The following is a 27704-nucleotide window of genomic DNA, read 5'->3' as shown; positions in this document are numbered from 1 at the left end:
GTCACAAACTTTTGGCTTTGATTGTAGAACCTGTTGTGCAGATGGCAAGGTACAATTTAGCTCAAGGTCAGCCCTGGTCAGTGTGTGTCGAACAGGGAAAGAGAACGGGCGGATCTGCTTCGCTTAAGCATGGAGTGGGGTGAGTACGAAAATAGTTGCAGTGATTGCCTTGCATAAGGGTGGAAATTAACCAAGTGAGGTTTTCAAACTGCTGAAACATCTGAAAACCAGCAAAAGACCGGCAGTGTACGTGACCGGCCAAGGGATAGTCGTCCTCATAGTGTGAGAACAGTGGCAGCTCGTGTGCGGCGAAATCCACTCCGGAAGCAGAAGATCATGGCACGGGAGCTCAACATGGCCCCAAGATCAATGTCCAGGTTACTTTCTGAATATCTGAAGGTCACAGAGCGTATCGGTGGAGCACGGGGCATTTCTTGACACCACAGCTGAAGCAGCAGAGGAAACTGAAAGCAAGACAGCTCCTACAGCGGTACGCGAACAATGGATATCTTCAAATCCTCTTTACCGACGAGAAAATCTTTATCATTGAAGAGAGCTTTAACCGCCAAAGGATATATGCGGCAAGCTCTCGAGAAGCTCGTAGGAGAGTTCCTAAGGTTCAGAGAGGTCACCACCCTTCCTTAGTCACGGTTTGTTGGGGAGTGAGCTATGAAGGCCACACCAGACTTCACTTTTGTGAGCAAGGTGTAAAAACAAGTGCCAGGGTATATGTGGAAACTGTTCTGGAGCTTATGTGTAGTACTTGAGTGACACCGTGTTTAACAATGATCACTGGACCTTCCAGCAGGATTCTGCGCCAGCTCATAAGGCAAGGATGACACAACAGTGATTGGAGGCCAATGTACCAGATTTCATCTCCAGTGCTGAGTGGCCTTCTGGTAGTCCCGATTTAACCCCCCCCTGGACTACAAACTGTGGGCAATGCTAGAAGACATGGTCTGCAAGAAAAGACACCCTTCACTTGAAAGTTTGAAGCGTTCCTTGTCGGCGGATTTTCCGATTGATACTCTCCGTACTGCAATAGATGACTGGCCCAAGAGACTCAAAGCCTGTGTGCGTACCAATGGTGGATATTTTGAAGTTTGATAGGTGCCAATTGTAAAGAATGTATGTGGTTATAACATATTAAAAGACAATTGAAAAATTTCAAACCGTATTTCATATCTTCACAAAAAAAGTGTGACAGAATTTATGGCTAGACTAGGTACTATTTCTGTAGTAATATCAGAGCCATAAATCAGGATGGATAGGTATTAGATAAGTGCTAGATTAATTAAGCACAGGAAAGTAAAATAATTTAACTGTTTTCTTTAAAGAAAAAAAAATCCAGTTCTTGAAATCTCATCTCACTTGAAATATCAACCTATAAATTCTCTTCAAGGGTAGTAAGCTAAGCATATATTTCTTTATTAAAAATGTATTATTTGCAATATTAACAGAAATGACCTTAATAACAATTTGTAGTCAACATCACTGTCTTTCTTTTTTCGGGTTTCTTCCGTTTGCTTTCATATTTTCATTTCACAAATTCTTTCATAATTTAAATCATCTGCCTCCATCAGCATACAAAGTATAATCGTGGGAACTAGATATTTAGTTTTATTTTAAATCAATTATTAAGACCGAGCGAGCGTTCTGGTGAATCCTTCGTGTATCATTGGTTTCAACTTAAAAAAGATAATTAAGACTTACCTTCCAGCCTGTGTGATTTCATCTTCTGACTGAATTAAGTGTCGTACATCATCTGCTGTGAGATCGTTGAGAATTCCATCCAGGTACTGAAAGTGTATAATTAATTTATCAAGTCAGCAAAGCAAGTTTTAGTTAGCTGTCTAATGGAATTACGTAATTTACTTATAAGGCGCCTAGTATCAAAAGCCTCCTTTTTTTAAAAAAACATTACCGAAATTGAGTTATACATCGCTTGTTATATGTGTGATCTAAAAGAAACCCATGGAAACAGAATTATGTTTAAAAACTTAATATTTCATACTAAAACACTAGTTCAAATATGGGACTTTGTACGCATGTATATGGGGCTTTACTGCACGTTTTGTGAGATTACGCGAAACTAAGCGAAAAGGATGTGGTGGATTTTGATACTACGCGCCTCATATAACAAAAGCACACACTAAATACTTTTCATAACACAGGAACGGCAAGAAGTAAACAAAAGAATAAAGAAAAAGGTGAGAAGCGATCAGTCGGTGCCATGCTGGAATGCAGGATCACATAGACTGTCTACCAACAGCTTGGTACCCTACCACGTGACCCTGCATTTGAACATTGCATTCACTTGCACGCTTCTCGGATTTTCAACGAACTTAAGTTCGTTACTGAATTCTCCAATGTCTGTGTATTTGTCTGTCGTTATTTGCAATTTTTTTCAATTTTGAGCCCTTCATTCGGTAAAGCATCAAAAACTATCTGAGAAAGTGATGGAATTTTTCGCGCCACACTTACCGTTCCCAGATATTGGCCAAGAAAGTCCAATTTCGGGATATTTAAGGAGACATATCTCGGAAACCATAAGCTATAAAGAGATGATATTGACGTTGATCAATACCTAAGAGGATGGTGAACATTTTGGTACCAAATAGTAACCGATGGCCACTGGTTTGACCAATGGCCACTAGTTAATGTTGGTACCAAAATATTTACCAACCTCTTAAGTATTGATCAACACCTGTATCATCTCTGACTTACCGTTTCCGAGATAGTGGCCAAAAAATAGGTCCGATTTCGGGAGATTTAAGGAGCCATATCTCGAGAACCTTAAGTCTTAGAGAAAGATGTTTTGCGAGAAACAAAGGAAAGTCCGGATAAAAGATTTACTTTTGCATGTAGGAAAAATCTCAGTTATTCTTCCCACTCCATCTCTCCATCCTTTTTAAGTTCGTTCTGTCAATGCTCTTGGAGCATTCTCAACTGGTTTATTCTTTAATTTTTCTCTTTCCTTCATACTTCCTCCTCTTCCTACCTCGTTAAGAGTTTTAGCTAAAGTACTTATGTGTAAGTGGTTCTGTTTTCATTTTACTATTTTCTGCTAATTATTATTTACATATACACAGTGGACCTTTCCTCTCGAAGCGCTCTTGTATCTTTTAAAGTAATACATGATGCTGAAATTCTGTACCATGAAATTATAGACAGAAGAACATTGACATACTCGATAATAACATCAGATTAACATAAACCCAACGCGACATGAAGCCGATTTTCTTCAAATGATACTATGTTAATTAATACATATTTCAAATCTATATGCCAAACGAAAATGTACAATATCACAATTATCCAAATTTTACTGGTCTCTACTACAGTAATAATCCAAGTGAGGCGGATGGCATCTCATGTACATTAGCGTTGAATGCTATGCTCACGAATGACATACATCTAATTAATAGAAACAAAGTTACAAAAGATTGAAAATTTGACTTTTTCCAACAGAGTTTATTACGAAAAATTGCTTAGATCAATATCACACAAATGGTTTTCGATTAACTACTTTGGGCCGTGAAACTTCACATTTCATTTTAAATCAACATTAGAAGTTTGCAACATTGTTTACAATTATGTTATTAACGAGAACTAGTTCATAGAATAAGGATATGTACAAAAGGTTTCAACAGGGCGGGTAGGGGTTATACTACAGAACCACCTCAAAGAGGAGTTCCGCAGCCTGAACTATTAAAAACAAGAACGAATCTAATCATTCAGAGCATGTGCAGCGGCTAGAGTAACCTCTAGGAAGCACTGAAACTGGTGGCTGGAAAGGTAGAATAAAAAAGTCTTCCGTGGAAATTTGTTGGAAACTATCTTAATAATTATACTATATCACGAACATGATTTTAATATTTTTGTACCAAATTCTATACATCTAAATATATGATGTCTTGAAAAGTATGCCTGTAACTGAATATCACAACTTGATTTTTGCATTTCAAGGCGTCGAAGAATAAAATATAAATGAACTAAGTGAACGATGCAATTAGTTATAACTGCAGCCAGCAGGGTCGCTGACCTCACTTTCATTGCATTTAGGAACGATTTGGAATACATTAGGTGTATATGGAGTGATGTATTAGAGTGATTAGTGACTAGTTGAACGATTTACAAGATTAAATGTGATACAAATCTAAGCATTTTTGTGAAGTAAAGCCTTCTGAAAAAAATCATTTGTTAACTTTTTCATGAATTATTAATTGAATAAATAAATATTATTCAATATCACGACCATCATATTTGATACTTCAGGTACAGTGGATGTGTACTGTCCCGTTCGTCTCACTTGCATTATTACTGTCGTGGGGAACTCAGGAATCCGGACACAGTATCTGACGTTCTTCAATTGCCACTCTTTTATTATTTCCTTTCTTTCTATTTCTTCCCCTCCATCTCTCATGAAATCCCTGCTTTTTCGTGTTATATGATACTGTCTAATTTCAGTTAAATTATTTACTTTTCATGTCCACTTCGTAACTTCTTTGTTCGAATTATATGCTCACCTACTGGTTACTTAGGTCAAAACCGGTACAAGTCAGTAAAAGAAAAGTAATTTCATTCACATATGTCAATATTCTCTCTATCACTAAACACACTTTTCCTACTGTGATACCAGGCGACACACCAGGTGAATCTGCTTAGGAATTCTTGTGACTGTGAATGAAATTACTGTTCCAACATCTCCTGTAGTTCCTGGTCCAGACGAAAGCGAAATCCTTTCAAACTGTTTTTAAATTATCCGAAGACATTGAAATCTAAAGCAGGCTATAGGCTGGATGAGCCATGACATCTCAATGGTGTTGGTTTATATGGGGCTTAGCGTAGTCATGAAGATGAATCTTCCACGTCAACGATGCAAGAATGCACATGGATTGATTAGCAATCATGATCGAGCCTTGATTAATGAAATCCTCATCCAAGTTCAAGTTGATCGATGAGCAACGTCACCTTATCAGATTCCGCCGACTACCCCATGTATTTTGGAGACATACTGAAATTCAATGCATTTACACTAATATGAATATTTCACATTAGGTTCATAACTCGAAAAAATTACAAAATGCTGTCATATGCTTTTGAAATGTCTCTGGAAAGTAGTTCCATAAAAATTGAATCAATTTTAACTGACTACAGAAAAATTCATTATTTTTAAAGCTATGGTGTTCAATGTAATACATACAGCACAGAAAACTGCATTATTTATTTCCCAAAGATAATACTCCAAAACTTTATATTAATAATAATAATAATAATAATAATAATAATCATAATAATAATAATAATAATAATAATAATAATAATAATAATAATAATAATAATAATAATAATAATAAAAAGTAACATACTTATCCAAATGTCTTTAATTCTATCGGCAATCTCACTTGCTTGTACACACGGAAAAAGTGCAAAATTTTACTCTGAGAATGAAAAATCTTCATATGAGCTTCCCAGAGACAAACTAATTTGTGACAAAAGCAACAGATTGCTGTAACAGCTACATACCAATTAAAGTACATTTGGACACATTTAGAAATTATATAAATATACATTAAATCACATTCTTAAAAATGTCCTGCAGAAACTTGAAATATTTGCTATTTACAAAGTATTACTAACACTTTTTTCTCTATTCTGAAGACAATTATTTAATGAATTGATAGGATGGACATTCAGTAATAAAATACTAACCTTGAACTCCACTACTACGATTAAGCCTAAGTGGAGTTCCAGGGGTGCGTTTCATTAACTCTACTTATACTTACATCTTCCCTTGACGTATACTGCTCGTATAGTGTGTGCTTCGCATGCTCTTCCTTCGATAGCGCCATAGTATACAATCGCTTGTCGAAACATAGAGATGTCACCTTCTCCCCTAACTTGAAAGACTTCAGCATCTCATTCTATTAAAGAGGAAAGTTCGCAACGAATTACTACTAGTATTTATTATGTACTAAAAATAAATATTACATTCCCAGGCAGCTAAAGAAACCTACTTTTACACATCCCAAGGAAAAAGAAAATCAGATAGATCATAACGTAAAGTATATGGAAACTTACTACTACATCGTATGGAATACATTTTAAAACTAACTAACTCACTCTATGGCTTATGGAACCAGGAGGTTCAATGCCGCGTTCATAAAGCTCTCCACTGACTTCTATCCTTAGCTAACTGCATCCAGTTTCTACTTTGTATTCCAATCTCTACGAGATCAATCTTAATATTGTCCTCCCATCTGCGCCTAGGTCTTCCTAATGGTCGTTTTCCGATGGGTCTTCCAGTCAAGACTTTAAAAGCGTTTCTATTTTCTTCCATCCTAGCTACATGACCAGCCCACCTAAGCCTCCTAGACTTGATGACCCTAACAATGTTTGGTAAACCGTATAAACTATGTAGTTCCTCGTTATGAAGTTTCCGCTATTCCCCATTCCCGTTCCTCTTGGGTCCGAATATTCGTCTGAGGATCTTGTTCTCAAATACTTTCAGTTTAAGTTCTTCTTACAAAGTAAGCGACCATATTTCGCAACCATATAGAACAACGCATGATTATCGTTTTATGTATTTTAAGCTTCAAATTCCTCGACAGAATTCGCAACAACAAGAGATTTTGAAGTGAATAATAACATGAATTCCCTACTTTTAGTCGACATTTAATTTCTTCCTGAATATGATTTTCCTCTGTTAATATTGATCCTAGATATTTGAAAGTATCCACTTTATCAAAAGAATTATTTAATATTTTAACGCATCCACAATTTGCTGTATTACGGTCCCGACACACTTTCATATATTTACTTTCTCTGCATTTACTTCTAAACCCATGTCCCTGGAAGCGTTTAATAATATCTCTGCATTTCTTTCTATTGTTCTCCTACCATCCCCTATTAGATTTACATCATCAGCATATGCCATAACCTGGTGAATACCGTTCAACTCTAGGTCCTGGTTGCTATCTTTGATTTTCCTTATAGCGTATTCCAGGATAAAGTTGAATAACAATGGTGACAACGGATCTCCTTGTTTCAGGCCATTTTCGACGTGAAAGCTCGTGGACAAAAATTTTCCTACCCGGACTTTTACTTTGGATTCATTTAAACATATCTTAATTAATTAGCTTTATCGGCATTCCAAGTTCTGTAAGAACGTTGTATAATGTTTCTCTCCTAACCGAGTCGTAAGCCTTTCTAAAATCAATAAATAGTTGATGTACCGGGGTATTGTATTCCCACTTTTTTTCGAGTATTTGGCGAATGGTAAATATTTGATCGATTTCGTCTAAATCTCCAATAATTTCATATGCGTATGGGGTCAATCTTGCTAATAGAATATTTGAAAGGATTTTATAGGATGTTGACAGAAGAGAAATGCCTCGATAATTATTACAGTCAGTTTTGTCGCCTTTCTTGTAAATTGGAACAATGATTGATTCTTTCCACTCTTGTGGTAATTCTTCCTTGTTCCAGATAAAGAGAACGAGTTGGTGTATCTTGTTCCACAATTTTTCGCCTCCAGCTAGAATTAACTCAGCCGAAATTTCGTCTACACCCGGAGATTTGTGTTTCTTTAATTTCTTTATAGCGGTTTCTATTTCTATTCGGTTAGGTTCTGGAATATATAGTTCTGCGGTGTGTATCTCCTTTTCTCCACGCACAATAGTTTTTGACTGCGTGTTCAGCAAATGGTCAAAGAAATCCTTCTATCTATGTAAGATGCTATCCGCATCAGTGAGAACTGTACAGTGAGCTTTCTTTAAAATATAAGCACGAGGTTGACAGCCTTTCTTAAATTCGTTTATTCCCTTATACATGTCCCGAATGTTTTTATTTTTACTGTTATCTTCAAGTTCCTTAATTTTAACTTTCAAAAAAATCGCGTTTCTTTGTTCTAAAAATTTTGGAAGTTTCCCGCCTGATGTCTACAAAATTTTGTGGTTATTTCATTCGGATTTTGTAGCCAACGTAATTTTGCCTGTTTTCTCTTCTCTGCTAGTTTAATGCATTCCTGGTCGAACCATGGTTTGTTCCTATGTATTTCCGCGTGTCCCAATTTTTCTTTTGCTGAAATTTTAATACTATCTCTAATTTCAATCCAAGTGTCCTCAATACCAGTGCACTCCGAATCTTCTAAAGTCGAGAATCTATTCGAAACTTCAATCTTGAATTCCTCTCTCACCTGGCTCTCATCTAATTTCTTTAAATTAAATCTCTCCGTTTTCGGACATTGAATATTTCTTATATTCAACGACAATTTCTCTCTTATTATCGCTGCTACCAGGTAGTGATCAGTGTCACAATCAACCCCTCTAAACGACCGGACATCAATTATGCTAGATTGCCTTCTTCTATCTACTAAGACGTGCTCAATTTGATTTTGTGTTTTTCCGTCTGGTGAGGTCCATGTGTATTTATGAACGTCGCGATGCTGGAATTTTGTACTCTTCACGATTAGGTTTTTGGATGTTGCAAAGTTCACGAGTCTAACACCGTTGTCATTCCTTTCCTTATGCAGACTTTCGTTCCCTATAGTCGGTTTGAAAATATCCTCTCGTCCTACCTTCGCATTGAAATCCTCTAATAGAATTCTTACATGGTATCGCGGGAGTTGGTCTGATATCCGTTCCACTTCTTCGTAAAAAACTGTCTTTTATATCGTCATCCTTATCTTCTGCTGGGGCATGTACATTTAAAACAATAATATCACACCACCGTCCCTTAAGAGTAATAAAAGAAAGTCTGTCAGTAACAAATTCAAATCGTTTAATTGCTGGTAATATTCGTTTGTGAACGAGAGACCCTGTTTCTAACTGGTGATTTTTATTTCCTTCTCCGTAAAAGAACGTAAAGTTTCCGGAATCAACAGATCCATTTCCTTCCCACCTAACTTCCTGAACTCCTACTACAGGGTGTCTACTAAAATTCCAAAATGAAATTTCGTGACCTTTTCTTTACCAAACCAAAAAGTTTCGAGATTCAAAAACTAAGAACAGTACCTATATTCTTTAGCACTTATCCAGGCAGCTTCCCGGAGCGATAAAAACTTGGTGTCTTCTCACAGTTGAATCAACTGGTTAGATGCGTAGGTGATTTCGGAGATGCGATTTGCATCGCCACTGCTTAATGATCCCAGTTGAAGAACAATCTCAAAAGCGAATTTAGGTGTGAATTAGGCCGAATTTTCATGCGTGCGATAGAACTGTGCTTTGCTTGCGATTTGGTAATGTCTAAAGTCAACCATAGACATTTTTGGCAGTGAATTTTGACGTTTTATAGAACAAAATATTAAATTCTCTACGTATATTTGTGAAAAAAGTCGTGACCCAAAAGCTAAATTTCGTGACTAATTCTTGACTTTCGTGACCAATAAACACCCTGTACTAGGTCCATTTTGTATTTCTCTAACTCACTCGTTACGGATTTTAACGCGCCTGCCCTATAAAGACTCCTAATATTCCATGTTCCAAATCTCATGTCCATTTTCTTTTGCTGAGGTTGTGCCAAGTTATCAGTCCTTGTCCGAGGCTTTTGTAAAGGTTTCTGAACAAGTGCCTTTTATTATTATTATTATTATTATTATTATTATTATTATTATTATTATTATTATTATTATTATTATTATTACAGGATGAGGTTGTTAGCCTTACTCAAACCTCCAAGCTGGAGGATTACTCCTAGTCGTCTGTCCGCGACTGCTTATTCAGTATATTCGCAGCTAACCTCTATATCTAGAGGCCTTCTTTTCGATCCGCAACCTGAGGACGCGCCATGCCGTGGTGGCAGGAACGCATGGAATACATTTTACAAAATTAAACTATACTGATCTTGTTTATATTGCTAGACAACTGAAATTGTTTTCGTACATTTCGGACATATTAATCGATTATACTTTTTCAAGGTTCACTTTGGCTTACATCAGATTTCGCAAAAGGTTCTTCACATGCTTGTGCTTCAATATCAGTGGCAAACCATTAATTATTATTATTATTATTATTATTTAAAAAAAGTACTCAATACGAAGAAACTTATTTGAACGCAGTAATGTGTAATTTCAGTATTATACAGCGTGTATCAACTTCTATCTTCCTACAAAACTATGTCCAACATGTCGGATTAACGACGTAAAGAGGAACTGCGATGACACAATTAATATTCTCAATTATCCGTAAGATAAATAATAACATATATATCCATATAACTTACAAAGAGTGAAAAAGTGGCTTGACTGGACCAGGACTCGAAGCCGGGATCTCCGGCATACCGTGCCGATGCGTTAACCACTACACTACCCAGTCCGCTTCCCAGAACAGCCAAACACTCTCGCACGCCTGCACTCAGTGCTCTCTACTCAGACCACATGGCTTTTACCACAGAGTAAGCTGCTGTGCTTGGACAATTCAGTGTCCATATTGAGAATATCTTTCGACAGTTGTAATTTCATATATATATTAATAAAAGAAGGAAAAAACAGATTTATTTTACACACCACAATCCTCTGTAGGTGCGAATTAAACAACTACCGTTCCGAGTCCCGGTCCAGTCAAGCTACTTTTTCACTCTTTGTAAGTTGTTTAATTCGCACCTACAGAGGATTGTGGTGTGTAAAATAAATCGGTTGTTTCCTCCTTTCATTAATATATATATATATATCCATATATTTTACTTTTATTACATCCATATACGTTTACCATAATACGATTTAAGCCAATGTGAGAATCTTGAAAAAGGATATTCGACTACTTTATTTGAAATATAGGAACTACCCAACTCCTTTAGAATTACAAACAAGATTAGTACAATTTCACTTTATATCTGCAGAATGGCCCATCAAGAAGATATAACAGCTGAAAAATGTGATTTCTTCAATTTACGATCAAGTTTAAGTTCTTTGGAAAGAAACCTAAAAAGGATATGATAGGAAGACCAGGGGGAAACCAAATTATTCTGCAAAAAACACAAATAGTAATCGCATACTGACTTCTAATTTCCACTACACTACCCAGTCCGCTTGTTTTCAAGATTTAACAAAAGACTTACGATACTAAATTTTTTCAAATAATTATGAGTGAACATATAAATTCTGTGTACATAGTAAGTGTCTCTATGTTTGGAAGAGAATTTCAGTAAAAAACTGCATAATATATGTATGTGAGTAAATATGTATTTTGATCTGAATAACAAGATGTCAATTATTAAATCTTATACTGTGAAAAGCCTGTGATAAAAGGATGGCAATAAGAGAAAATTAGTTCTTGAAATAACTAACTAACTCTATGGCCTATGGAACCCGGAGGTTCAGTGCCGCGTTCACAAAAGCTCTCCACTGACTTCTATCCTTAGCTAACTGCATCCAGTTTCTACTTTGTATTCCTATCTCTGCGAGATCCATCTTAATATTATCCTCCCATCTGCGCCTAGGTCTTCCTAATGGTCGCTTTCCTATGGGTCTACCAGTCAAGACTTTGAAAGCGTTTCTACTTTCTTCCATTCTAGCTACATGACCTGCCCACCTAAGCCTCCTAGACTTGACGACCCTAACAATGTTGGGTAAACCGTATAAACTATGTAGTTCCTCGTTATGAAGCTTCCGCCATTCCCCATTCTCGTTCCTCTTGGGTCCGAATATTCTTCTCAGGATCCTGTTCTCAAATACTTTCAGTCTATGTTCTTCCCTCAGAGTAAGCGACCATGTTTCGCAACCATACAGAACAACAGGCATGATTATCGTTTTATATATTTTAAGCTTCAAATTCCTCGACAGAATTCGCGACGACAAGAGATTTTGAACCGAGTAGTAACACGAATTCCCTGCTTTTAGTCGACATTTAATTTCTTCGTGAATATGATTTCCGTCTGTTAATATTGATCCTGTTAATATTGTTCTTGAAATATTTTAGCGATTTTCGATAATCTTTATTATATTACTGGAACCAAATTATAAATTGTATTATTTCAAATTTACACGTAGCTCTTTACATTAAAACACCAAAAAACAGCCTTTGTAAAATTAAAATACTGAAACTATGTCTAGACATGGTCTTAGTTACCTATGAATTACTGAAATGTTTACCTGTTGAGCTGGAGTAATTTTGTTGGGGATCTGGTATCCAGCCATATTCATCAAATCTCTCACCAAAGGTCCCTTCACAGCCATATCAAGAGGAGACGATGAGTGCAGAGAAGGAGATATGTTGACCTATAAAATAAAAATAGTTTCAAGAGAGAAAGAAAATAGGAAGTTCCCAAATCCTTAGTATTACTCATGCTTAAAGTTTACACACCACTGAATGCTTAAAGAATGCTCTTCTCATACTGCACATATCAGTGAAGTTTAATATTCAAATATCGATTTCTGTAAGCGAGGAAATATGAGGATCTACAAGTGATACTACAAATTTAAAGAGTTTCCGGCTGATCACGTACTCTTCAAATGTTTCAGGCAAATCCTCTTCGACGATCAATACGTAAAGAAGACCAACTAGAGAGAACGTTACGTAAAAAGTCTCCAAAGAAGGTCGAAATTATACAGGGTGTTTCAAAACAACACCGACAGCGTTTCGGAGGGGATTCCTGACACCAAGCCAAAAGTATAGACCAACCTAGGTGCATAAGTGCTCCCTTTCGGAGGTATAGGGTTACGAAAACATAACAATAATAATAATAATAATAATAATAATTTTAAGGGTCCATAGCTCCAAAACTATGGGATCTATCGTAGTCAGGTCAAGACTTCACTTAGGAACTAGTATGTGCCCTATCCAAATATCCAAGTTTCAGAATCCTGCGGTACTTCCACAACAATTTTTATAAATGTAGTTGGTAAGTACTTCAAATTATATGCCCCTAGGCAAACTCTCTCTATAAAATTTGTTGCGCGAGTACCGCACGATTCTTAAACATGTATTTTTGGATAGCGAACATATTAATTCCTAAGTGAAGTCTTGAACCGGCTACGGCAGGTCCCACAGTTTTGAAGCTATGGACCTTTAAAGTTCATTTTTTCATGTTTTCGGCAGCCTATAACTCCGAAAGGAAGTATTTGTGTACCCAAGTTGGTCTTATATTTTTTGTCTTATCTTTGTGTCAGTAATCACTTCACAAACGTTGTTGTTTCGAAACACCCTGTATAAAGAGGAATTGATCACTGGTGGACAGAAAACCAGTGCCTGTTATTTAATTAGAAGCTAACTGAAATGCCCATTCTTCGCACGGGGAAAGAAGTTCAAGAAAATGTTAGAAACTTCATCATCCCCTCCTTGGATACACATTACCATAAAACTGTAATGATACGAGTTCATAATATATTTTATTTTGGGGATAAATTTTATACTCCTCAATTCCCTTAGGATTGTCCTTTAATCAAAACGACATGAACAAATCCAGCTTGAAGTTTCAAACGGCTCACAATTTTTCTGTGATGCGATCAAAATAACAGATACCATCAATTTCACTGTGGCGAAGGTAATTACAGAAGCTACCATTCCCTTTCTCTCTCTTAAAAGCAGAATTTTCAAGAACTTCAGAACACCTGTCCGATATCGTTCTATTCGACTCAACTTGAGCTTAAATATCGTCAGGACTGTAACCAATCAGCTTAGCGACCCTGAAAACTATACGGAGTGTCTACTGGAGTTGATTTTGATGTTTCCAGTAGATTTCCAGTGTCCTACTAGAAAAATTTCCTGTTTAGTTAAATTTTGAATTCGGTTAACATATTTTATTTCTTAAATGTCTAAAAACGTATGTACAGAGCACTGAAAGTGAAGTATAGTAATTAAACGTAGTATTTTATATTGTACTCTTAAGGTTAAAGTGATACATGGTTAACTTTTGAACTTCAGTTAACATTCAGTGATTAAGTTAACATTTTTCTTTCTAAAATTGTTTTAAAGACGTATGTAAAAAGATTCTTTTCTTTCTTGAGTGCTAAAAGTGATGTACAGTTATTAAGCTACGTACTTTATTCTTATCCTTAAACTGATAAACAGGGAGTTTTTGAATAAATCATGTCACGTTATATGAGTGTCGAACACTGGTGCAAAATCCTGACTACCACTGGAACATTTCGATTTTGAAGTGACGACTACTGGTGCAATACAAGGGATTTAAAAATATACTGTTTTTCCTTCAACTACTGTTCGACTTTGAATTCTAAGTACATGGTCATGTACAGGAAGGATCAATATGTCTTTCCAACTACGGTAAAGATTCGAAAGATTCACGATGCTCACAGAAGACAAAAGAGTAATTTTTTACCTTAAAATGACAACCTAATGGCATTTTTTTTTTTCATTCCAGACTAAAATGTTATTCACTAATTCGTGGGATTTCGTTCCTTTGTACTTTTCTTTTGTTAAACGGAATGAAAGTATAGAGTTGCACAGTCTAAATATACAAAGGCAAGAGCTAAAGGCCCTGTTAATTTCGTTTATAATTTTTAAATATACTACTTCCATTTGTTTTTAGTGCATTTTCCTTGTATCTAAATATTTTAATAACGAACCGTCATATCCATTCTAACTTCTAACATTTAAAATTAAATTTTCATTATTAGTTTGTTGTATAAGGTCTTTATCATAAATAATTCAGAAAGTATGATAACGAAAAGATCCACCGGGTTTTATCTGAAACATTTTTTTCAAAGTGAGTCAAATCTGAAAAAAACTGCTAGCTTTTTTCGGACTAGGCCCACTGTGGCAAACCCTGGATCTCACATAATTAAATGCCATCTGTTAGGCCTGAAAACTACAATAATAACTGCATTAAGGTCAATGTGCAGACCGCACATTCTATTTATAGCCATTTGGAAGGCCACGGTTATATGCGGCTATAACGTGAGAAAAAAATATTATTATTATTGATAAACGAAGTGCAGCGTGATGGTTTTACGAATTAATGCTGAAACAGTATCCTACACTTCAAATTAACGCACCTAGCAAACGACCATTTGACAGAAAGTCGAATCTGGAAGCACGCGCACAGAAAGTTTGCTCCACTTGTCTACAAAGAGACACGTGCATTTTCCTGTTTATTTTGTTAGGAATATTGGTCACTGACATTACGAAAGTTTGAAACCTTTAAAATAACTGGTAAAATATCTACTGATACAAGACTTGGATCATTTACTCAATTTTTAGAGAGCGAGAGGATAGAAGGGGGAAATTGGGAGGTATGTTTTTTCGACCTTTTTTCCTCTCACAGGTTATAGGTGTTTTTCCAGTTTTTAAGAATTGATTGTATGTTGCAGGTTCTTCTGCACCTACTGTGGCAGTGGTAAGCTTTCGGTATCTTTACTTTTGATGCTGCAACATTTTTATTGTTGTTGGTCTGATTTCCACCCAATTAGCCCCTTGGGGGTAATTGAGTGCAAAATGATTAAAACCATTGCCGCTGCACATAAACCCGTGAGGGTGATTAGGTGTAAATGAAGAAAACTCAAGCTTTCATTTGATGTACATAACTTGTATTTCACTTAAAAACTAATAGTTTTATGTGGCCTAGAAAAACAATTATACCTTCGTTTACGCAAAATAAGGAGTAAATTACGAGGGCTATCCAGAAAGTAGATTACGTTTTCGTTTGTGTCCGCTAGGGGCGGGGCTAGCGCGGCCATCTTGGGGTCAGAGCGTTGCGCAGCTCAGTCGGCATCTAGCCGTGCTAGTGAGAGGTTCGTGCTGTGCTCCGTTAAGATACTGTGACGGTTTGAAATGTCTGCGTTAATTGAAAATCCCGCGAGCTGCGAGGTGCGTGCAGTAATAAGGTTTCTGACAGCAAAAAACTGTAAACCGATAGAAATCTATCGGCAGCTGTGTGAAGTGTATGGGGACAACATTATCACTGAAGGTGGAGTGCGACAGTGGGTCATAAGATTTAAAAATGGCCGAACCAATGTTCACGACGAAGATCGAAGTGGGAGACCCAGCAAAGTGACTGCCGAACTTGTCGAAAAAGTCGATGTTAAAGTCCGTGAAAATCGAAAGTTCACAATAACGGAACTTTCTTTGAGTTTTCCACAAATTTCGCGAAGTTTGTTGCACGAAATCATCAGCGAAAAGCTTGGTTACCACAGCGAAGAGGTAACGAAGTGGTTGAAGTCGCAGGCGGCCGAATTTTTCGACGAAGGAATTTCCAAGCTCGTACATCGCTACGATAAATGCCTTAATTTGAATGGTGACTATGTCGAAAAGTAGTATTTGTGTGTGGCTTTCATCTGTATATAATAAAATTTGTTTCCTATACTTTGTTGATTTTTTATTCCAAAACGTAATCTACTTTCTGGATAGCCCTCGTATTTCTAAATCTCAAAGGTATTTGAATGCTTTTTAAAGCCTTCCAGTTATTGTTTATAGCATAATATATATTGTGCTATGAACTTAATAAAAAGCATATCATATTATCTATCTATCTATCTCTCTCTCTCTCTCTCTCTCTCTCTCTCTCTCTCTCTCTCTCTCTCTCTCTATATATATATATATATATATATATATATATATATATATATATATATATATATATATATATATATATATATATATATATATATATAAAGCTTTCAAAGCTTGGCTGAAAATGTAAAAAATTAGAAAAAAACAAGAGAACAGGTCCTAAAATTAAAAAATAAGCATAGATGTAATAATACTAACGTTAAATAACTATAAACTATTACAACAGAACATATGTTGGAACTCTGGATTGACAAACAGGTCCTATTTACAGCATCAGCACAATTGGCATACGCAACGGCCACTGGAGGTCTAAGTTGAATAAAATATCCTAATAAGCACAATACACTATGAAACAAAAGTGTACACCACAAAAGACAAAGATAGCACAGCAATTAAATGAATTCTAACCAAAAAAGGTTTACTTTTTCCACCCATTTACCACCAATTGGGAGGTAAAAATTTTTACAAAATTTTAACTGCCTCACAATGAGGATTCAAGATTGCTGCTCTTCACGGCACCATCCTTATGATGTTTTTAAGCAGCAGTTAAAAATCAGGATCAAAACATTAACAGATGCGCGATTTATTGACTCAAGCCAAAACACACACACAAACTTGAAACTCGGTTTCAAATATGTCATTTCTCAATCAAATCAGATTTTTGGTTCTTTGTCATTATTACACCCTCTCAAAATTAATCAAAGCTTTTTTCTGATCAACATCTACCCACCCAACATTTGAGTGTAATTAAATGCTACAAAATATACTAAAATGCAAAATATACATTTCTAAAAAGTTTCCCCGCCCAATTCCCCCTTCTACCATATTTTATATATATGATAGTAACAAATGCGTGGTTTAAGAAAAGAAAAAGGTGTATAGTTAGAAAGGTCCAGGAGATAAAAGTCTCTACCAATGGAACATATTCTCGTCAAATAATGTTTCAGGAATAGTGCATGGGACGTTAGGATACTACACCAGGAGCGGACATTGATTTTAAGCACAATTTCCCAGTGGCGCAACTGCAAGCCTGGTTAAAGTCAATCAAGAAAAAGGGAAGAAATCGAAAATGGAATTTACAACGACTAAGAAATATGGACAGTGAAGTGAAAGAAGAGTTAAAAGAAAAATCTGTGTAACAGACGATAGGTTGGGCACCACTATGGAAGAGAATTGGCAAAGATAAAACCACGGGTCAAGATGGAAAGAGTACTGAGAAAACCACGGGTAACTGAAGAGGTGCTTAAGAAAATGGAGGGTCATAGAAGGGCAAAAACCATAATTAAAGAATACAGAAGGCTAAATAATGAATTGAGAAGAGAAACTGACCAAGCCAGAAAGAAGTACAAGGAAGCAAATATGTGAAGAAATAATGGAACCTCAACGCCGTGGCGTATATGACTTGAATGTATCAGAAAGTACAGGAATTGGGTAGAAAAACTAGCGGAAGTACACGCGCTTTTGGAATCGAAGATTAACACGGTTACGTATTCACTGACCATCAAAGAATCCTTAGGATCTGGGAGGAATACATAAAGAAGCTAATGACCAGAAGAACTACCCAAGAGATATCGTAATCGAAGCAGAAGTGGGTAAAGACAAACTCAGGATACTGAAAAGTAATGTAGTACAAACAACCAAAGACATGAGGAAGGCCACTAGAGACGACGAAATACCAGTGGACTTGCTCAAGGAATTCGGAAACCACACAATGAAAGTACTGACTTCACTTATTAACAAGATCTACCTAAGTGGAATATGACCGAAAGACTTTTTAAATGTTACGATGTTTTTTTTATTATTATTATTGTTGTTATTATTATGCAGTGATCACAGTATCATTAGCCTTATTTCCCACACTGGAAAGATTATTGCGCGTGTACTGAATAGGCAGTTGAAAGTAAGAGGATCAGAGGTGTTATTGGAATGAAGAATAATATCGGAACAAGTTCTCGGCGTATGCTTCGTCGACTGGCAAAAACCTTTCGATTTAAAAGGAAGAGACCGGGTTAACTGGACTAGACTTCTGAAAAAAGAAATCGGGATCAACTACAGGAACAGTCGACTCATTTGCAGCCTGTACACAGGACAGGGAGTGAAAACACGTCTGAACCAAGGAGCAACCAACAGTGTGAAGATTGGGAGAGGAGTCAGACAAGAATGCAGTATGACACCCCAGTTATTCAACGTTTACAGTGAATGCTTAATGACGGAAGCATTAACGCAAGTTGGAGATTTCAAAATTGGGAAACAGATCATTACCATGGTGAGGTATGCGGACGACCCGGTTATTATAGCTAGAACCGAAAACTACAGATGATAAAACGCAATACTTGGAACTGAGAAACAATACAAAATGGAAATCAACATTGAAACGCAGAAAGACACAAGAAAATATCATGGAAACATGCTCTTTAGTACCAGAATAGAACAACGAGAGTCTGAAGAGGTCGATCATTTCAAATATCTGGGAAGTATTTTCACGAGACACACTTACAAGATCAAAGAGATCAGATCAAGAATTGTTGTATCAAAAGAAGTATTCAACAAAAAACATGCCAACTACAGGCTTAACATTGGACTAAGGAAGAAGCTGATCAAGTGTTATATACGGAGCATGGAATTGTATGGTTCAGACTTGGACATTTATAAGTTAAAAGACATACTTAGAGAGATTCGAATTCGAGAGACATTTTGGTTGGAGGAAGGTGAAGAAGGTAAAATGGCAGAGAGAGTAATAAACGAAAATAAAACCAGTAGGCAAGAAGAGAACGACAAGGCTCTTATCCAGCATCATTCGTAGAAAACTCAACGGGATTGGGCACATCTTTCGAAGAAATTGCCTTCTTCATACAGACATAGAGGATAAGATGGTAGAAAAGCGAGGAGTAAGAACATAACCTATCGATAATCTGAAAACTAGAAGAAAATATTGGTAGTTAAAAGAGGAAACCGAAGATCGAGAAACCTGGAAGAAACATTTCCAGACTCCACCTGACGGGGAACTATTCTCCTTATTAGTTCCAGGACCCACCAAAAAGGAAAATATATTATCTCCCAAATGTAGAAAAGAAAAAAGTGCTTATTTAAAAATTAAAAAAAAAAAAAAAAAAAATGAAAAAGGTGTCCATTCCTCCCTTAACACCGAACTGTATGTAGGATCGTACTTCTGCTTGAGCACTTTATGTAATACTCTCAGAACAAGAATGTCTAAACACGCATTTAAAAAAAAAAAAAAAAAAAAAAAAGAGGATAAAATCACTTATGTTTGATTCATTTGTTCGAATACTACGTTGCACGTCTCTATTCTTGTTCTGTACATGTTTGTGCCTTTACTTCTTGAAAACCCACTTTACTCCTCGTCTGCGTTCCCAGCTTGTGTGCTCGCAAAAAAGGGAACGGAAAATAAGACAATTCAAAGGAAGCAGCGTTGCCAATAGTATATTTCCTACTTCTGAGCAGATACACTTTAGCTCGAGGAAGAATTATAGTTTCCGCCGTTGTACATGTCACGAAATACTACACCGAAAATTAGCTCCTAATAATTTCTCGCAAGACTTACCTCGAGCAACCAGGGTTTCAACTTATCATCCAGAAGAACGTCGACACCGAACAACTCATAGCAGCAATACCGTGATGTCACATTAGCCTGCGTTAACGATGAAATGGATGATTCACCACTGATTACAGTTTTGATTACAAGGTCTACCAGGCTATCCCATAAAGCGTTCACGTTCACTCCTTCCTTCTGCAGGTAGCTCCACAAAGTTTTCACAGTCCTTGCAAAAGAAATTTACAGTGTTACCCCAATATTCGCAATGGAACTTTGAATAATAATAAGCTACATAAATGTAAAGTAATTGACGCGTACAGAATATATATACACATTTTTACGAAAAGTACTTTAAATTTGTGTTTACCATTACCTAAAATTTATACCTCTTTGATATTACTGGTTGGTTGGCTCGAGTTTAGCAACTGTTTTCAGCACCAAGGTTATAAAAGACGTGGACCTCACAGTAATACAAAGTGTCTACAAAAATACCAAAATTAAATTTCGTGATCTTTTCTTTACTAAACCATAAAATTTCGTAATATTCCCAAGAGCAAATTTGGGTGCGAATTAAGTTGAATTTTCATGGATGTGATAGAAGCGTGCTTTGCTTGCGATTTGATAGCGTCTAAAGCCGATCATAGACATTTTTGGTGGTGAAATTTGACGTTCTATAGAACACAATTTTCCAGTCTGTACTTATATTTGTACAGATAAACTCGTGACCCAAAAGCTAAATTTGGTAACTTTTTCTTGACTTTCATGACCGTCCGAATTCATCAACGCTAAAAGCTAGGTAAATTATGAAGACTTTCATCGAATTAAACATATTTCCAGGAATTACAAAATTCTATAATCCAAAATAACTAGTTTTATCAAGTTAACTACTGTTCAGTGGAAATTACAATTAAATAAGCATGCTGCTCAACAATGAGTGAACAATTATAGAATTTCATTATCTTTTATTATTATTATTTTGCAGTATTTTGAAACAATGCTATGAAATTTCGACCAGTTCGCGCGGTTGTATGGAAAAGTCTAAGATTTGTCTTCACAGGAATACTTTTCGTTACAGAGGACTAACAGGACATCTACACAGCCTAGTCAATTATACGTTACTGTCAACAGACCCCAACTGAAGAACATAGCGAAATGGAACATGAAGGCATGGGTTTCAAATAGGGTGCTGTGATTGAATACTTATTCACGGAATAAGTGCCTCCAATTATTATTATTATTATTATTTTTTTTTTTTTTAATCATTACCACAGTCTGACTACTCAGATTATTTTCCTTGGAATCCACTTACGACTTCTACACTATAAGACACTTGAACCTCAAAGCAGAACTTGCGCATCTTGGACAGAACATGAGAACAAAGGTACTAGTCACATGTTCAATAACAATCAATCACATTATATTAAATTCTATTCGTCTGACGCACGCAGGAAAAGTGGTGGGGAACATATGAATAATCATCTTATTGGCAGCGTTATAAATCATCCCTTATAAGGTGGTATTCTATGATTTATGTACTTACTTTTCTTACTCACTCACACACACACACACACACACACACAAGCACACAAACTCACTCACAATATATCACAAGAAAAATGGAACAATGCAGTGAAATGCAATGTTATGTATAAACGTAAAATATTGATGTACATAAATTAATCGAGGTACTGAAAGTTCAGATAACTAGTTTTTGAAGTGCCCTAGATTCAAAACTGGAACTTACCTCTGGCGGTTTGAGACATTGTAAAGCACTAGTGAATGTTCTTTATGCCGTGTAAAGGGTACACTACTCAATTTTATTTACCTTTCCACTGTTCCCATTTTTCTTGTATTTAATTTTCGACTCCTTGCGCTATACAATAGGTACAAAAGAACGTATTAGTGCACGATACCGCTAATTAGAACCAAGCAAAATCAGGACAAATTAAGTGAAAAGGTAAATACAACTGTTATAAGGTCTATCTAAATCATACCTTATTTAGTCAACAGATTTTCGAAGAGACTTAAGTAATAACTGAAAATCCTTCTCATATCCCATCTTATATTTTAAACTTTCTGTAGACACTTCTCGATTACTGACTCGAACCATCCGAGATAAGCTTTATTGTTTTCAAATTAGGACAATTCAAGAAACAAACTGGATTTTCAGCAGCTTATGCCTCTATAAGAAAACGGTTGTCAACTTTCTTAATTAATCAGGAATCATTTGCTGATATTTAGCAGCTGAAGATTGGAATCTGTCACTCAATGTAGTTGATTTTGCTAAAATTTGACATATACTTTGTTCGTTCTAAATATTATTAACTGTAATTTAATATTTTTCGTTTAAAAAATCCAAAACATAATACATAAACTTATCCTAAAACTTGAAAAAGTAAATTACCATTTATGGCCATGACAAGCAGAGGCGTCCTCATTCTGAGTATAATTGCAACTGTTTTTGTTGATACTGTAGTTTGTAAGATGCATGTAGCGATCACTCAAACTCTGCATATCGGACGAATACTTCACTGTAGAGGAAAAAGGAAATCACACATCTTATAGACACCCATATGTATTTCTCGACCAAATGTTATACAAATTATTTCACCCTTAACTGAAAATATATAATAATCCGTATAGAAAAAAAACTATGAAAATATAAAACAATGTTCAAAAATTACAAAGGAATTAAACTGACGGATGATTGTAAATATTAATTTAAACTCTGAAATGCGTCTAAAGATTTATACATGTCTAAAATTTTAATGGAAACGCATCTTCTTTAGCATAAATATTGTTTTAATCCCATCTTATAGCTTCAGTTCAGGTCAAATAAGCTGAACATGTGGAGTGAGTCATTTACATCATGAAAATTACGGCTCCAGGGATCTCAGATCTAAAAGTTTCAAGTAGGATATATATCTGTTACTTCGAACTACTAGAGAAAGAGGGAAAATAATTCATATATTTAAAGCTTCTTAGGTTATTAAAACCTTTCAGAATTATCAACTGAGGTAATGCTTTTCAACATGTTACCGGTAAGCGTAACTGAACTGATAAAGATCTTCCACAATGCATACCATTGACGCGATAGTAGTGAATAGCACACGAACATAAGTATATAAGGCTATTATATTCGTTCACAAACTATCCATTAAAGTATGGTTTCTGTCTTTTGTTTCCATAATATTACCGACGAGCTTCACCATAACGCTTTTTTTTTTTTTCCTTCACTATATAATGGAAGCCATGAGATCCCATACGAAAATGAAAAATCTGTACAGGTACTGTACAGGCACTGGAAATGCATGTCTAGTGCATGTGTTACATTTTTCCAGGTCCTGTTTTATGCATGTTGCATGTTACGTACCGGTTTCATGAAAGAAAACAGGCGTTTCTTTATCTGTAAGTGCATGTATTGAGATCTATTTTGAAATAAACAGACATAACGCTGTACAGTGAGCTCGGTAACATCAATGTACAGTGCATGTACAGACACTGGTTTTGTCTTCAACATGTTAAAAAAGTAACAAGTACTGTACAAGCGCTCAAAAATGCGTTGAACAGTGAATGTTCCTGTGAAAAATACATGCATGCGACAGAAAAGTACACCTGTATTGACGTCTGTTCTGCACTGACCATGCATTGTCTGTACACAGCCCTTCCTAACAACAATGTACAGCTGCATGTCTAACAGCTGACGGAATAATTGAACAGGTGTTGTACAAACTACTTCTAGACTCCAGAAACATTCTCTTTACAGAGGCTGTTTTTAATATTAACATGCTAGGAATGAACAGGCACTGCACATGGGTTCAAAACATGCGCTGTACAGTATAGGTTTGATAGCCTGTACACAGACATGGTACATGTTGGATATCAATGAATGATTCTGTGAAGAAAACATGCAATTCGACAGAAAAGTACACCTGTATTGACATCTGTTGAGCATTAGCCATACACTACCTGTACATAGCCCTTCCTAACAGTAATGTACAGGCGATGAACAGCTGCATGTTTAACACCTGACAAGGAATAGTTGAACAAATGTTGTAGGAATGACTTCCAGGCTCCAGAAACATTCCCTTTATAGAGACTGTTTTAACGTTAAAATGTTTGAAATGAACAGGCACTCCACATGCGTTCAAACCATGCATTGCATATTATGTGTTTGATAGCCTGTACACAGACATGTTACATGATGCATGTACAATGAATGTTTTTTTAAAAGAATACATGCAAATTGACCACGAAGTATACCTTGAATGGCGTCTGTTCTGCATTGATCGTACATTGGCTGTGCATTGATCGTACATTGGCTGTACATTGCTATTGTTAACAGCAATGTACATGCGATGTACATCTGCATGTTTAACATCTGACAAAGAATAGTTGAGTGCGTATTGTACAAACGGCTTCCAGACCCCACAAACACGCCCTTTACAGAGGCTGTTTTTAATGTTAACATGTAAGAAATGAACAGGCACTGCACATGCGTTCAAAACATGCATTGTACAGTATGTGTTTGACAGACTGTACACAGACACGTTACATGTACAATGAATGTATATTTGGAGAATACAGGCAATTCGACAGAAAAGGTATAGCTGGATTGATGTTTGTTCTGCATTGATCGTACATTGGTAGCACACTGCTCGTGCTAACAGCAATGTACAGGCGATCTACAGCTGCATGTTTAACACGTAATACGAAATGCCTGAACATGTGTTGTATAAACCATTTCCAGACTTCCGAAACATTCCCGTTACATTGGATGTTCTTAACGTTAACATGTTTGAAATAAACAAGCACTGTACAGTCACTCAAACCTTGGGTTGTACACTATGTGTTTAGTAGCCTGTACACAGGCGTATTACATGTTGCAGGTACGGCGAATGTTCCTGTGAAGAATACATGCAATTCGACAGAAAAGTACATCTGGATTGATGTCTGTTTTGTATTTACTAGACATTGGCTATACAAAGCTGCTGCTAACTACAATGTACAGGTGATTTACAGCTACACGGTTAACACCCAACAAGGAATAGTTAAACATGTGTTGTACAAGCGATTTCCAGACTACCGAAAGATTCCTTGTAGAGAAGCAGATTTTAATGTTAACATTGAACGTACCCGCTTCGCTTCGTCAGACCAATAATTGATGAAATACCGCGCCTCCTCCCTCCCCCATGCTGATGGGGCTAAACTTCGATTTGAATGGCTTCTGGATTAGTACTAACCATCTCAGCGATCGCAACAACTATGTATTCGACACTTATCTTGGTTAATTTGAATATTTTATTACCCCTCCCTTGTCGATGGGGGCTAAACTTGGATTGAACGACTTCGTAATTGTCATTGTTCATATCAGCGATTCTGAAAACTATAGATTCAACACAAATAATGACCGTTTTGGGTTATTTTACATATAACGCATTATCCATTCCCCATATAGAATATAGAAAATACCCCCTCCCCTCCCTAAAAGAGTGAAGTTTCGAAAACTCTAGGGGACATATCTGTTTATTTTTAATTACGAGCTAATATACCCAATTTCAACTTAATAAGTTGAATAGCTCGTGAGATACTAATCATTCGTTAAGAAAAAAAAAAAAAAAAAACACTGCTCCCCCCTTAGGGTACGTATTATAATCAAAGTGAATATTATAAATCCCCTGTATAACCCAGATTGGGCCTAACTGTATATCAAAAATGATTTCATTCGGCCTTATTGTTTGTCCGTGATTAAATGACAAATATCGTATAACTTTTAATTTTACTAGCCTTCGGCTAGCTGGAAGCTTCGCACACAGACAGTGGCGTAGACAGGATTTCATTTCGAGGAGAGGGGGGTCTTCTCCCGGAAAAAAATTGACTGAAAACCGATTTTAGGCTTTATTTTAACAACTTTTAAAAATTTCGGGGTGTTTAGATCCCTGGATCCTCCCTAGCTACGCCACTTCCCCCAGACGCCCGTATTGGCTTGGCCTACGGCCTCGCATCTCATAAATCTGTAAATATACCGAATTTCAGTTCAAATACCAAGTGTCGTGTCTCTTACCTTCCAGAATTCCGAGCTATACCGATGGTTGATTTTGAGTTAAACGTCCCATTCAGCAGCGAGGCTATATGAGACTGGACCTACTGATTAACGTGGAATCCGAACCACATGAGCTCCCACCGGGAATCGAACCCGGGTGTCCCACGCCAAAGACACGTACGCTAACCGCTTAGCCACGAATGAGCTCCCGAGCTATACCGAATTTTGGTTCAAATAACAGGGGGCAAACCCACCGGCTTTGCTTGTAGCTCGGCTTACGGCCTCGCACCTCATGAACCTGCAACCATACCGAATTTAAGTTGAAATACCAAGTTTCATGACTCTGTTCCAGATCCTAAGGTATAAACATCTTATTTTAATAATTGTATTCCTCCACACATTTTTATTCCCGCCCTTTTCTTTCCTTCTAGGTTACATATTGATATAAAAACAGAAATACAGATCTATTTTAAATAAGAGATTCAAATACCAAATTTCATGTTTCTAACCTTCAGAGATTCCGAAATATCGACGTCTTATTACAATAATTGCAATCCTCACAACTTTTTTCCACCTATTTTGTTCCCCGTTTTACTAATTTATTTATTTATTTATTTTTTAACGCTAAAACATGTGTCAAATTATTTCAAATGAGAAATCCAAATACCAAATTTCAAGTTTTAACCAAAAGGGATTCGGAGATAGGTCATCTTTTAAAAATTCTTCCCATGCCATTCTCCCTCTTCCCCGTTGAATTTCCAAAAATCCTTCCTTACTGGTACCCTACCTCACATATCTTATGTACTGTCCAAATTTCAAGTTTCTAGCTTAAGTGGTTTGACCCATGCATTAGTCAGTCACTCTGAACTTTGTCTTTTGCATATATTGAGATATGTGTATGTGTTTAAGTCATAGGTGTAACTAGAGGGGGCAATGTTATCTCCCAGAATACCATTACAATACTATATGATCACTGAAAAATTCTTTCAATTCTCAGAAGTAAGGGTCATGCCCTCCCTCAGCTAAATATTCTAGTAATTTTAATGGCTTTAGCCTCCCCTTCGATCAGTTTCTAGCTACGCCACTAATATACAGAGCACGTTCGGGTAAAGGAAACATGGATATTTACAGTAGCCTGTATGTTTTTCATGTTGGTAATATTTGCCTGCAAACTGGGGTTGCTAACTGTGAAGTACAGCCACAATACATGCACAGGTTTAATGATTGAAAATATCCTCACAAGATGTCAGCAAAAATGTGAACGGAATTACGTAATTTTCTTTAATTCTAACAGCATATAAAATAAAATGATAAAACATAAAATCATAGAAGTAAAGGAACATGCAATGCACACGTATCCTGTACAAGCATTATACACATTGCCTGTTCAGTGCATGTAATAATCATGCAATGTACATGTACCTGTACAAGCAATGTACATGTATCTGTACAGGCGAAGTACAAACACTTCACAGTTATTGTGTTGGGTGCTCTAAATGGACGTTGAGTGTTCTACATGGGTGCTGCATACCTGAAAAGCACATGTGTTTCGCCTTATACATGCAATATACATGTACTGTTTCTTTCTCTGGACATATGCATGTATACGAATTTGTGTTTGTATTTGTGATCCTGAAAACAG

The 27704-nt window shown here is 36.4% G+C and overlaps 1 protein-coding gene across 4 annotated transcripts in view; it reads right to left on the bottom strand.

Moving 5' to 3' along the window:
• LOC145668774 (uncharacterized) overlaps positions 1-27704 on the bottom strand; it is a 121424-nt gene that overhangs the window by 48889 nt on the left and 44831 nt on the right. For all 4 annotated transcript variants that reach the window (XM_081736934.1, XM_081736936.1, XM_081736937.1 and 1 more), the window contains exons 11-15: positions 22424-22550; positions 20029-20245; positions 12092-12217; positions 5790-5927; positions 1714-1799 (exon numbers count right to left, since the gene is read on the bottom strand). In XM_081736934.1, coding sequence (XP_081593060.1) covers positions 1714-1799; positions 5790-5927; positions 12092-12217; positions 20029-20245; positions 22424-22550 — 694 coding nt within the window. The remainder of the gene's footprint in view (positions 1-1713; positions 1800-5789; positions 5928-12091; positions 12218-20028; positions 20246-22423; positions 22551-27704) is intronic.

The sequence above is a fragment of the Thermobia domestica genome, chromosome 13 (assembly GCF_964235325.1).
Source record: "Thermobia domestica chromosome 13, izTheDome1.hap1.1, whole genome shotgun sequence".
NCBI classification, from domain to species: domain Eukaryota; kingdom Metazoa; phylum Arthropoda; class Insecta; order Zygentoma; family Lepismatidae; genus Thermobia; species Thermobia domestica.
This window is presented reverse-complemented; position numbering and strand designations above follow the sequence as displayed.